This window comes from Talaromyces proteolyticus (assembly GCF_021365285.1).
Source record: "Talaromyces proteolyticus strain PMI_201 chromosome Unknown BGW36scaffold_15, whole genome shotgun sequence".
NCBI lineage: Eukaryota > Fungi > Ascomycota > Eurotiomycetes > Eurotiales > Trichocomaceae > Talaromyces > Talaromyces proteolyticus.
Genome location: NW_025764291.1, coordinates 861,789 through 875,675, shown reverse-complemented (window position 1 = coordinate 875,675; position 13,887 = coordinate 861,789). Strand labels below are relative to the sequence as shown.

At 47.4% G+C, this 13,887-nt stretch overlaps 3 protein-coding genes across 3 annotated transcripts; all 3 read left to right on the top strand.

Annotated features, from left to right (window-relative positions):
- Positions 1 to 1,169: 1,169 nt before the first annotated feature.
- BGW36DRAFT_412363 (uncharacterized protein) lies at positions 1,170 to 2,795 on the top strand (the record flags this gene model as incomplete). Its single annotated transcript, XM_046219210.1, has 5 exons — positions 1,170 to 1,353; positions 1,470 to 1,489; positions 1,540 to 1,647; positions 1,701 to 2,092; positions 2,154 to 2,795. The coding sequence occupies 5 exons, from the start codon at positions 1,170 to 1,172 to the stop codon at positions 2,623 to 2,625; spliced, it is 1,176 nt and encodes a 391-aa protein (XP_046065946.1). The 3' UTR covers positions 2,626 to 2,795.
- A 526-nt stretch (positions 2,796 to 3,321) lies between these two features.
- BGW36DRAFT_307893 (uncharacterized protein) lies at positions 3,322 to 3,879 on the top strand (the record flags this gene model as incomplete). The annotated part of the gene is made up of 2 exons (XM_046212280.1): positions 3,322 to 3,658; positions 3,716 to 3,879. Coding segments are annotated over 2 exons (501 nt in total), but the record flags the coding sequence as incomplete, so codon positions are not given.
- Positions 3,880 to 4,752: 873 nt separating this feature from the next.
- Positions 4,753 to 13,766, top strand: BGW36DRAFT_330426 (uncharacterized protein). The gene is made up of 12 exons (XM_046212815.1): positions 4,753 to 5,013; positions 5,088 to 5,232; positions 5,326 to 5,597; positions 5,660 to 6,002; positions 6,067 to 6,157; positions 6,252 to 6,309; positions 6,362 to 6,487; positions 6,554 to 7,273; positions 7,367 to 7,470; positions 7,567 to 8,563; positions 8,639 to 12,193; positions 12,257 to 13,766. The coding sequence occupies exons 1-12, from the start codon at positions 4,840 to 4,842 to the stop codon at positions 13,439 to 13,441; spliced, it is 7,770 nt and encodes a 2,589-aa protein (XP_046065944.1). The 5' UTR covers positions 4,753 to 4,839; the 3' UTR covers positions 13,442 to 13,766.
- The last annotated feature ends 121 nt before the right edge of the window (positions 13,767 to 13,887 follow it).

Genomic DNA, 13,887 nt, shown 5'->3' with positions numbered 1-13,887 from the left:
GTAAATTTTCGTTTTCGGAATAGTGCTTGCGTTGTCCATGTCGTCGCCAAGGCCATGTCCTTCGCATCCAATTTTGCTATTGTTGGGCCATGAAATTTAACGGTCATATCCAGTGGAGGCTATGACGGATTCATTATTATTAATATCGGTTATCTGACCAAGTTTTGCTCTTGTACAGAGCACAAAAATCACTATCACTGATGTGTAGCGAGACTAGTGGCCTTAATAATGACCGTCATAAGGATTACCAGGGACGGCGGTGGTTGTCGTCGGCAATTTCGCCAGGTGCAGATCTGTTCTATGTCCGAATTAGGAGAGAAATCCCAAACACAGCGGCCTCCCTAGTCCTGACTGGCTACAAATGCGGACATCGGTAGCATATGACAGCAGGAAAAGGACAGGATAACAGTGGCAACTTATAGTAGTCGAGTGTTCTATAACACCCAAGAGGCCGTTGGATTGGTCGGGGACCCTTGCAAAACTACCCGGGTGCATAGCGCCGGCACCAAGGAAGCTGGCACTAACTAATAATTCTAGCTGCCGTCTTGGCAGCGCGCCACAACAAGATCTAGGCGGAAATACAACCTGTATACCAATTCAGGAGTTGAAATGTGAAGTACAGTGAGTGGGGTGTAAGCCGTTGCTCCGTGTCGATCAGTCTCCAGGTCCCCCCACTTAGTTCTGCTCCCCCCAGCACTCCGGCTTCCGTCTATAGGCTCTTTCCCCGTCTGTCTGGCCCTAAGGCACCTAACATAAAGCCATCCACCAATCTCACAATGCCCCCGCATCATCTGGTTAGTTTTTACGCGTAGGTACTGGACTCAACGAACTAAATAGACACGAAGGAATCCGGTCCTTCGGACGGGAAACACGCTAAAAAACTGTTCTCGCTAGGAGTCTAACCCCTGTTCACCCGAAGCCGCTAATGACACTGACAGGTCGATGGTGTCGTACCTCGAGTTTATGTCTTAAAGTACCCAGAACTAACGGATCTTTGCCGATCTATGACCCAAGATTGGGAAAAAAAAGAAAAAGTAGTCGAAGAGAGGCAAATAAGCTATAACAACCAACTTAAACTCATGGTATCGAACGCATTTTCAAAAGCCTGCGTCGCCCACATGCTGTCAGAACAGCAGCATTTGGTCTTTTAACCTCAAACCCAGCTCGTCATGGACCTTAATGGACCTGCCCTCCAGCCTCCTGAAGGGGTGACTCCGAACTTTGACAACCCGCCCAACAATAACAGACTTGCCTATATAGTGCTGACTCTGTGTGCTGTTGTTGCTACTATTTGCCTTTTGTTGCGTCTCTATGCGCGAGTAATTTTGCTGCGGAAAATTCAGATTGAAGAAGGTATGTTCTCGACACTTGTGTCAAATTTCACATTTGCTTTTTCAATATATTTTTCAGTATAATGGAGCCCTCCTCAAATTTGAATATCCTGCTAATTTTCTACTACGAAATTACAGTTCTTATTACTCTTGCTTATGTTTGTTTTCCCCTTTCCAGCTTCTTTACACAATTCTAATGGTATATTAGGGACCATACTGGGGTGCAGTGTGGTCTGCATATCGTATGATCGAGACACCAGGATATTTTGTTCATCAATGGGATCTCCGCCTGAAAGACCTTATACCAGCTAACTATGTGAGCTTTTAAATTACTCCACTTCCCAGCAACAGCTCGCTAATTGAACTTAGTATACGCTTGTTTTTGGTGTCTGCTACTCAATCATATTACCGCTCCTCAAAGTATCTATCTTGGTAGAATGGCTACGTGTTTTTTCTCCTCGAGGTTCCCGATACAAAGGTCTTTTCTGGTGGGGTTGTATCATTGTGATATTTGTTCAGTCCGCCTCTGGTGTTGCCATTGCTATTGCATTGAATTTCCAGTGTACCCCACACAAGAAGATCTATGATTTCAGCGTGCATGGTACGTGTTGGGAATTGTACAAGGTGCAGGTGTCATCGGCAAGCATCCAGCTGGCGTCTGATGTGGCCATTATGTTGCTACCACAACATGTCATCTGGAAATTGAAAATGTCGTGGCAGAAACGGCTTGGTGTTTCTATTGTTTTTGGTTTCGGTTTAACGTGAGTTACAGTCCGAACTACTTTTTTAACACCAATACTGACGTGGAGGGGTATTATCTAGTGCATGCGTTTCAGCAGCCTTCCGGCTGGAAACAACTGTTGCCCATGCCCACACGTCCGATGCCATCTACAGTCTGGCGCCCTTGGTTTTCTGGGCCACTGCTGAAATCACATGCGGGTTTTTCATCGTCTGCTTACCTTGTATCCCCAAGACACTCAAGGAAACCGGGATGATGGACAAGATCAAGCGAGCATTTGGCTACAAGGCAAGTTCACAGTATAATCACAACGAGAATTATTATCCTGGCAGTGGGCGTCCATCACATCACGCCAAGCTGTCGACTACGGGCTCAGATTCTTACCATAAGCTTGCTGAAGAGGGAGTGGTGATGAACAATATAAAAGGGTTTGCATCGACAGAGCGTCTGCATGATGGAGTACCGGGCGATGGCATCACGCGAACGACCAGAATCACTGTCTCGCAAAACCCTCGCCTCGATGTTGATGACGTCGACCGCAGAGTCTATCCATGAGTTATACAAATGCTTACGGCTACTTTTTTTTGAATGGAACAGCAACGAAAAGGGAAAAGTGAAAGTATAAAATAGGAAGGAATATGAAGAAGAGGCGGAAGAATCCGATAGTTTCAAGGCGGGGCGCGGGCTACGGTGTAGGAAGAGAACAAAAAGGAAATCCCGAAAACGGCTATGTTAGGGCTATTTTTTAGTCAGGCGTCCCCTGGTTGCAAGGAATATGTATTATACTTAATGAAACCATTCTGCGCATGCGAATGCATTCTTTTTATTATTCGTTAAATCAACATTCTACCACTTTAAGTTGGCCTAGGAACCAGAATTTTGCAAAGCATGCGATTTCTGTGTCTGCATGGGAGGGGGGCGTGCGCCAAGGTATGTCGCGTGTTCAGTTGTATTATTATTACGATCCTTTTCATATGTAATTTCGCGAAGAGAATTTCCATTAAACTAAACTGGAGGGCAAGATATTCGAAATGCAGACTGGTAATGTGCTTAAATATGGGTTGATGGAAATCATTGTTAAAGGGAAGGTATTATAGCAAGCCTCAGAGAGCACCTGGGTCAGCACGAGTTTGTTTTCGTGAATGGCGCCGTTTCAACCGAGCCAAGCAACGGTATACCTGTTTCTACCTGGCATAGCAGCCTTCCGAAGCCAACTCTAACTAACTACTAGTAGATACCATCCGCCACTTGACCGACGAGTTTTATGGGTACCTAGCGAACGAGCTGGATTTCACTCAGTGCCGGGGTCTCGTGCTCGACTTGGTGGATTTTGTCCAGAGCCATGGTCCCTTTCACGGCGTAATGGGGTTCTCTGAAGGGGGAATTGTAGCAGCGATGCTGCTGATAGAGGACAGCAGACATGTCTTTGCGGACTTCCAGTGTGGCATCTTCTTCAGCTCGGCGTTGCCACTAGACATGGATGTGCTCCACACGACCGGGCTCCTCCAATGCGTGGACCCAGCCATGACAATTGATGGGTCTGGCCTGCTCAAATTACCCACGGCTCATATTCTCGAGTCAAACAATTGTTGGGATGACCAACTGTTTCTGCGTTCTCCTTTAGCCCCGCTTTGGCAGCGGGCAGGGATCAAGGATCCTGGCAAGTCGCTGCTCCAGCTGTGTGATGAAAAGCTGCGCGAGGTCTATCTTCATGAATTGGGCCATCAAATTCCCGACGCGACATCTGGCGATGTCTTGTTGAAGACTCTCCGGGCAATTGAACGAACCATTGAGCGAGCCAAACGTTAGACGGAAGCAGCAAAATACTAAGTATCAAAGGTATTCTAGTCTGAGAGATATTTTTTTAGCTGCAGACTAAAACTGACACTAAAAAGCCGATTGTCTCAAAGACCTAATTAGATTATTAAGGAGTGCTTCTCCTTCTTATGCGCTCTAGCATACACTTGTTGGTTTTTAATGGTGGAATGATCCTAGTTTACTTTGCATGTCAATTGAAGGCGCCGGTCGAAAACAGTGCCATGGTGTTGGTAAAATAGAACCGCCTAGCTCATATATTTTAGGACCCTACACGAACTGTAAAATCTTAGCTGCGAGGGGCCGATTAGTATGCGAGTCCTACTATAAATGTTGGCGATTCTTGATAAACCGCAGCGGGTAGTATATAGATCAAATATTTGCAAATACCGGAGAAATTCCAGGGAAAAGAAGCAGGCAATCATCCGAATAGAAAACCTGAATTCTTCCTATAGACTGTAGTGATGTCATACTCAAGAAAAAGACGATTGATGGCTTATGACATCGTCCCATGTGAGTATTCGAATATAACGCAATATGAAAATCAAAATAGTATCAAGATCTGAATAGGTCACTCTACCAGATGTTTGTTTCCCGTGGGAGTCCTGTTGAAGTCAATAGGTATTGAGTTATGTAGGATGTGGATTGAATCCTCGGGTTAGGCTCTTAGATCTCTCATGTCACTCATGCATGCAGTCAGAAATTACTAGTGTTTCAGAAGGAGCTAAAAGTTGAAAATTTCAACGGTAGTTACGTCAAGCGTAGATACGAGCCAATTTGGGCATGAATAAATCGGCGAAGGATCCGATAACCGTGCGAGATAATCCGCAGGAATAAAAGGATAACCCGAATAGAACAAGCCCGTTTGTTCCTTCTATCCTTTACCAGTGCTATCAGCCAACGTCTGTGTAGAAAAGTAATATACAACCAATTCATTCCTATGCAGATTCCAGAATGGCTCAGGTAGAAGACATCGCCATTGTGGGATACTCGTTCAAGCTTCCCCAAAACATAAATGACAATGATAGCTTCTGGGAGGTGCTTCAGACGGGACGGAATCTAAGGACGGAATGGCCAGAATCTCGGATGAACGTGGACGCTTTCAGGCGCACCAGGGACAATAAAGAGGTATGAGTTTATATCCAGAATTATAACCAAAAAAAAAATGGAACACTATATCAATCGTCTCCTGATCGCGGTAGTTGCGTGGCCTAGGAGGACATTTCATGAATGAACATGTCGGCGCTTTCGATGCTCCATTTTTCTCAGTCACGGCCAAGGAGGCGGCGGCCATGGACCCAACACAGCGTATGAGTCTAGAAGTGTCATATCATGCTATAGAGAATGGTAAGGACAAAAGACTCGATAAAGAAACAGTCCCATACGAAAAGTGGGAAGCCAGCCGAAGAAAATGCTAACCATCATGTTTCATTATTCCAGCGGGGATCCCAATCGAGAGCCTCAAGGGCTCGCGAACTGCAGTATTCTCCGCTTCCATGCTGGAAGACTATCCAAGAATCACAGCGATAGATCCGGAAAATGCAGAGCGGACGGCCGTCACTGGTAGCACTGTTGCGTCCGTCATTCCCAATCGGATTAGCTGGTATTTTGATCTGCGAGGACCAAGCATACATGTCAATACTGCTTGCTCGAGCAGCTTGGCCGCAGTCGATATGGCCTGTAAAACGTTGAAAAGTGGCGATGCCTCATGTGTGAGTCCTGTTTTATATCTCGGTAGACAGTTTATCTTCGTTTGAAGCTCATCTTACTGAAGGCAATCGTAACCGGAGCCAATTTGATCCTCGACCCAGCCATTTTCCAAGTGCTGTCGAGCCAGAACTTCTTGTCCCCGGACAGCGTTTGCTATAGCTTTGATCATCGAGCAAACGGATATGGTAGAGGTGAGGGTATTGTTGCTCTTGTTCTAAAACCTGTATCTGCAGCCTTACAGAACGGCGACATGATCCGGGCTGTAATCCGCTCGACTGGCTCCAACCAGGATGGACATACTCCGGTTATGACACAGCCAAGCCCCCAAGCACAAGAAGATTTGATACACCATGTCTATAAGCAAGCTAACCTGTCTTTTGACGAAACTCGTTACGTTGAGGCTCATGGTAAGTATATGCACCGTCTTGCATATATGCATATATTTTTTTCATTGACTAAAAGGGTCACTAGGAACTGGAACCCCAGTAGGTGACCCAATCGAAATGAAAGCTATTGGTCTTGTCTTTCGAAAATATCGATCGGCTGTAGAACCTCTTTATGTGTAAGTCATACTCTCTCCGGTATCTAGGTCATATTGTGTCAGCCAAGGGTATGGAGCTTTCCTTTAATGAAACTGTCTAATAGAATGATCGCAGAGGTTCGGTCAAATCAAGTGTTGGGCACCTTGAGGGAGCTAGTGCACTGGCTAGCATAGTCAAGTCTATTCGTAAGATCCATCCCATACATTTTTTCTCTATTCTCTTAGATATTATCCACATTCCTTCCGATACTGACATCTGTGACAGTCATGCTCGAAAAAGGCATCATACCAACAAACGCACTGTTTGAAAAACTTAATCCGTCTATTGATGCAGACTTTTATCATACCGTGGTATGTGGCTATAATGCGTCGACTCGTGAATTTTTTGCCTTTCATTAACTTGACGTTCTTCTGTAGGTTCCGACTCAAAATATAACGTGGCCAAGCGCCGCTTTGCGTCGCATATCAGTCAACTCGTTTGGATTTGGAGGCTCCAACAGCCATATTGTTCTCGACGATGCGTTGCATTACCTGAAGGATCGCAGCCTGGTCGGAAATCACTGCACGATATCACCTCCTAGTGTCTCAATGGCTAACTCTAGTGCCACTGCTATTGATGGAACGGCCAATGGCAATGGGACAGTCCATCTAGAGAATGGTATGAATAGAAGTAGCACTGCTCATGGAACATCCCATCTCCTGAACGGCTCCGTCAAAGCCAATACGCCCCTTAACCTATTACCAAAGTTACTTGTCTGGACTTCAGCAGATGAAAATGCGGTCAAGCGCACTATTCAGACTCACATGGCTTTTTACGAAGAAAAGGTATCCGGTAACCCAGCGATGGTCGACCGACTGGCTTTCACCCTAGCCTCCCGACGAAGCCACATGTTGTGGAGAACATTTGCCGTTATCATGAACTCACCTGAAGTCGACCAGAAAATTTCTCCAGCTAAACCTGTTCGTAGCTCCGCCGAGTCTGGGCTCGGATTTGTGTTTACAGGCCAGGGAGCACAGTACGTGAGCATGGGCTGGGACCTTATTCAGTATCCTATATTTGCCGAAACATTGAGCAAGATTGAAGATATATATAGGAGTATTGGGTGTCAATGGTCCATATTTGGTGAGAAAGGAAAGGTCCTAGCTTAGTCATCATCTGAATAGACTAACCATCGTCCTTTAGATGAGTTGCGTCGCAATAAAAACATCGACAAGCCTGAATATAGCCAGCCATTATCAACAGCTGTGCAGATTGCTTTGCTAGAATTGTTACGGACTTTTGGTATCACTCCCAAAGCCATTGTTGGGCATTCATCTGGCGAGATTGCTGCTGCGTATGTCAAAATCCTTTCCCGATTTAAATTACTTGATTTGCATATCCGTAGGTAAGCAGAAAGGAATGTAGTTTACTAACTCTTTGAATAAAATAGATATGCTATTGGTGCCTTATCATTGGTCTCGGCTTGCAAGGTCTCGTTCTACCGAGGTCTCCTGGCGGGAAAGCTTCGAGTAGAGAGCGCTGATTCACCAGGAGCCATGATATCGGTGAATCTCCCAGAGACCTCGGCGTCTGAATACTTGAAGAGCATCAAGAACGCAGATACCTGCTCAGTCGGTGTAGCCTGTATCAACAGTCCCCTCAACTGCACGCTGTCGGGCCCTGAACAGGCGATCGATGCAATCAAAATTCAAGCTGATACGGATGGCATCTTTGCGCAGAAAATAAAGACAGGGGTTGCATATCACTCCTCTTCAATGAATGCCATTGCTGACGAATATTTGTCGTTGATGGGAAGTCTCGAGGACGTGGAGAGCGGAAGCCCCAAAGCTAAAAACCGGATTCCAATGGTCTCGTCCCTTACTGGAAAGGTCGTGACGCCATCCACATTGGCTACGGCAGAGTACTGGGTTGAGAACCTGGTATCTCCAGTTCGCTTTGCCGACGCTGTTCAGATACTGACGCAGGAAACATCAACTCTAAAAGTTGGGATGGGAACTATCACGGACCTGGTTGAGATTGGGCCGCACCCAGTTCTAAAACGATTCGTGCAAGACACAATACGTCAGCCACAGAACCGGAAAAAGCAGATACGTTACTTGGGTGTGCTTCATAGGTTGCAACCGCCTATAAAATCCATGCTAGAGCTCGTAGGAAATTTGTTCTGTCTGGGACACACAGTTCGAATTCAGGTTGTCAACCAACAGTCGACGAAGGACCTCTCTCCCTTCCTAGTTGACTGCCCAGAATATCCCTTTGATCGATCACAGATATCTTTGGCCGAGTCGCGTATAAGCCGAGATTTCAGACTGCGAGGGACCACAAAGGGAGAGACACTTGGTGTGCGAGTATCGGATTGGAACCCGTTAGAGCCGAGATGGAGGAACTTTTTAAGTATCGAATCTACACCGTGGATCAGGGACCATGTGGTAGGTTACCCTTCAAATATTATGCATGAAAATTTAATTTTATGGAAGAATGCTTACTTTATTGGATGACCAAAGGTCAGCAACACAGTCCTCTACCCCGCCGCAGGCATGTTGGTCATGGCCATCGAAGCAGTGCAGCAAATGATGCCACCCGACAGTCTTGTCACCGGATATCTCGTTAGAAAAGCCGAGTTCACTAATCCGATTCTCGTACTTGAAACTTGGGAAGACCGAACTGAAACGCAAGTACGACTACGACCAGTGAAACAACAGCAGAGCAACGAGCTGGCGTCGTTTGACGTTGTTATATTCTCGTACTTGCATGGCGTTTGGACAGAGTGTTTCCACGCTAACGTTGATATCGATTACGAGTCACCACTTGCAACACGTCATGAAGATCTACAGAGGCGATATCGACAAGCAGCAGAATTGTGCGAGATTCCGATTGATTCAACCTTTTTCTACCGTAGTGCCGCCGATAATGGTCTCCAGTATGGGGACTGGTTCCAGCTTCTGCGAGACATACACTGGGATGGAAAAGCTAATGCGCTGGGTCGTGTTGATGTGACGAAGGCAAGATTCCAGACAAGTAGTCTGGTGCATCCTGCTGTCTTGGACCAGGCCTTCCATGTGCTGCGGGCATCCGCAGGGCAGCAGAATGCAACCAATGTTCCTGTGCGCGTCTCAGACGCTTGGTTCGCGTCATCCGGATGGCAAGGGGGGCCCGGAATCACAACCATCACCTGGTTGGCGACATCGGTCTCGCCAATAAGTGAGAACTACCATGGTGAAAAAGGCAGCCTTTATGCGCTGGCTGATGATGGGACTGTATTGTGCACTATTGGACAGGCTGCCACCGCGACTATATCGGGAGACACGCAAGAAACGAAAAAGGAGAAAGATTTGCTTTACAGTATTGATTGGAAGCCACAGCTTAGCCTGCTCAAGCCAGAGCAATTAAAACAATACACAATTGCCAACAGTGTAGCCAGGGATGAGTCTACTATTGTCACCAACCACGCGAAATTGTGTGCTACATTGAACCGTGTCGCCGTTCGAACACTACGACAAATTGATCGTTCCAAGTTGCAGGGAGCATTGCACCATTACGTCGCATGGATGGAGAGATATGTGAGTAAACTACCCCCTGCACAACAAGCGGAGTCCATCTGCAATACGGAACTTGAAGCCCAGTTGTGCGACATTGAGACCACAGTCCCGGCATGGAAGCTATATACGACCTGTGCACGGAAGCTACCAGAAATGCTGGCCGGCGAGGTCGACCCCCTACAAGTAGTTTTCGGGTCTAACCTGGCCGATATCTTTTACGCATATATGTTCCAAACATTGTGTACCGATGGGCGCTTCACTACTATTCTCGACCTTGCATCCCATGAAAACCCGAATCTCCGGGTTTTGGAAGTCGGCGCTGGCACAGGTGGAATGACGGGGCATGTTCTCGAGGCATTTCAGAGGCGTGAAAAGGGTACGGGGGCATCCAGCTTCGCGGAATACACATATACTGATATCTCACCCGTATTCTTCGAGCGAGGTAGCAGCCGGTGGGAGAAATGGTACAAAGAGGGTCGTATGAGTTTCAAGACGCTAGATCTCAACACGGCTATTGAGACTCAAGGGTTTGAACCGGGTTCTTATGACCTCGTGGTTGCCGCCAGCGTTTTGCACGCAACTCCTGATCTTCAGGTAACCCTCCGTAACGTTCGCCGGGCTCTGAAACCGGGAGGCCAGCTTGTGCTAGTTGAGATCACCAATCCGGACGATGTTGCAGTCACGATGATGGCCGGCCTTTTACCAGGTTGGTGGATTGGTCGCGAGGAGTGGCGGAAGAACTCGGCAGTGGTCCCTGACCACTTGTGGGATGAGTGTTTGCGTGCTAGCGGCTTCTCGGGCAATGATGTAGTGATCCGCGACTATCAGAGCGAAATGTGCCACTTTATGAGCATCATAATCTCTACAGCCATGGATGAGACAGCCGGGACAATATCAAAGCCAAAACAGAGTCTGGGCCGACTCATCTTGGTCGTCGATCAACAGTCAAACGAGCAACACGAACAGCAAATACGTCTGGCAGACTTGGTGCGAGATTGCATCGACCCGGAAAGCAGACTCTCAACAACTACTTGTGTGTTTTCCCTAAACGAGCTATCCAATGCTCTTGCGAACTTGTACCAGGATGACATCGTGATTGTCCTGGCAGAAGTAAATAACAGACCACTACTTTCCAGGCTATCGGCAAAAACATTTGCATACTTGCAACACCTAATCAAGCATGCACCAAAGCTTCTGTGGGCGACTGCGACAAGCATCAATGATGCACAGTATGCTGATTACAGCGCAGTCCAAGGCTTCCTGCGCTCTATCCGAGCCGAGCAGTCTGACAAACACATCGTTAGTATTGCTATTGAGGATGAGAAAGACACGGCAACATGTGCTCAGTTCATTGCAAATGCTTTCAGGGCTGCCTTTGGTTCTTCATCGTCATCAAAGGAAGTGGAGTACATTGTTCGTGATGGACTCATTATGACAGGCCGCGTAGTTAAGAATGAAAATGGAAATCACGCTCTCAAATCTCTGCTTTATGAAAGCTTGCAATACAAACCATGGGCGGAGGGCAATGGTTTAAGGCTCTCGGAGGGTACCCATGGAGCTCTTGAGTCTCTGCGATTCGTACAAGATCCTATATATGACAACGATATCGACCCTCATGAAGTGGAGATCGAGGCTCAGACTTGGGGTCTGAGTGATCGCGACGTTCAGACGGCTTTAGGTCGCGTGAATGTCGAATACCAATCACTGGGAAGCGGTTTTGTCGGTTTGGTCAGTAAAATCGGCCGAGACTGCAAGCTATCAATCCAGCCAGGCGACCGGGTTTGCGTGATAGCTCCAGGTGCTATACGCAAATATCCTCGAGTACATGAGTCGGCAATCTTCGAAATTCCTGACACACTGTCGAACGAGGCTGTTGCATCAATCATTATCCCCGGCATGACTGCATATCACTCCCTGGTCGATGTAGCCCGGCTACGGAAAGGAGACAAGGTCCTGATTCACTTAGCTGCCAGCGGTATAGGCCAGGTAGCTGTCTGGATTGCAAAAATGCAAGACGCTGTCATTTTTGCTACGGTCTCGTCCTCGGAGCAAAAGGAGTTCCTTATCGAGAATTTGGCTATCGACGAGAGCAGCATTTTTGACAGTCACGGTACGTTTCCCCAGGATGTGCTAAATGCTACACAGAGATATGGCGTCGATGTCATCTTGAACACACTTTCAGGAGAGAATGCACTCCAGGCTTCGTGTGAATGTTTGGCGCCTGGTGGACGATTTATCGAGGTCGGTCATGTCAACGTAAATGCCAACACGAAGCTGCCTATGGAGTTATTTGCCAGAAATCTCACATTTTCCGTCGTCGACTTGGCACAGCTAAGTCCTGAAATCATCTCAGGCTTACTCCAAAATACCATACAGCTTTTCAGCGAGGAGACGATTCTACCTCCTCAGCCACTACATATCTTCAACTCATCCGAGATCCAGCAAGCATTTGGACAAGTTCAAAATGGCCAAACCATTGGTTGCACGGCAATTACTCTCAGACCTGAAGACCTTGTTCCGGTAAGTTGGAAAACTACTTACACCATCTTGGTTCGCCTTGGTAAGCTAACACGTGAGTTGCAGCACTTCATTCGGGAGCGTCGATCCTGGAAATTTGATAAAGATGTATCGTACTTGATTGCTGGAGGATCTGGTGGCCTAGGCCGTGCAATTATGCAATGGATGGCTGATCGAGGAGCGAAACATCTAATCACATTGTCTCGATCGGGAGCAACGTCAAAGGCTGGTGCCCAGAAGATCGCCGAACTGACAGCTTCTGGCGTGAAAGTTTTTTCTGCTAAGTGCGACGTGTCCTCAGAGAAAGATCTTGCTAGCACTTTGGCCGAACTTTCGCGCACAATGCCACCTATCAAAGGCTGCATTAATGCAGCTGTGGTCCTCCAGGATGCAATCTTCCAAGAGAGCATGACATTCGAAAAGTGGGAACTTGCAATGCTGGCAAAAGTACAAACTTCGTGGAATTTACATTCCCTCTTACCAGAAAATCTTGACTTTTTCATACTACTATCTTCTCTTGCCGGTGTCATTGGTCAGATGGCTAGCTCCAACTACACCGCTGGTTGCACTTTTCAGGATGCCCTGACTCGATACCGCGTTAGTCGGGGCCAAAAGTCGGTCTCAATTAACATTGGGTGGATGCGTAATATAGGCCTCATCGCTGAGACAGGAGAGTATCAGCGGCAGCGTCAGAAATTAGACGACATGCAGCCTATCAACGACAGCGAGCTGCTTGCTTTGCTGACTCTATGTTGTGATCCCACGAACCCCCTCCCAGTAGCAGCACAAGGCCAAGGGCAGGTTGTCTTCGGCTTACGTACGCCAGCCGAAATCCTGTCAGAAGGACGAGCCGTCCCAGCACATTTGGAACGCCCTTTGTTTGCTGGCTTCTCTCGCGATGCCCAATCGACTGCATCAGCTAAGGAGGTCGCTCAACTCGACCGAGAAGTAGCCATGGCTGCCACTCTGTTCCGTAAGGCTACCACGTCAGAAGAGCGAATTCATGTTGTCCTGCGTGCCCTTGCAGCAAAACTGGCGCGCGCGATGTCAATCTCGCCGGATGATGTCGAGCATAACAAGCCACTGTCGTCGTACGGTGTCGACTCGCTTATGGCAGTCGAGCTGAGGAACTGGATTGGCAGAGAGTTCGAGGCTACTGTGTCCGTATTTGATATTATGGGCGGTATATCTATTGGAGGCATCGCAGATTTGGTAGCATCAAGGAGCACGGTTGGCCAGAATTTTGATTAGGTCTGAGGCAGGATGTTAGTCCAAAAGTATAGGCATTTTATCCATAAAAACACCATCGTGATAACCGTCTCAGAATTCCCTGTTGGAGATAATTTTTTCGCCCGTAGGTTTCGCTACCGTGGCACGGTATGTAGCCATCGCCTTTGCAAGTATATGCATATTCTGCTTCAAGTAGACAAACTTTTGGGCTGGGAGGAAATTTCTTAACCAACAGCCACAACAATCAAAATGAACAGCCGACCAAGCCTGTCCGTTGGGCTGATTCCAGGTCCTAATATAGCACACTATATAAATATCAAATGAAAGAACGACATATCGGAATGACAAAATAACGGCTCCAGCCACAACGGGGGATGCTTCAGCCACAGAGTCCACAGCATTTCACCTCCCGCACCCGATTGGTCCCAGTCATGGAAGGTGGGCGGCGCGTCCAGAAGGTGCTAGTG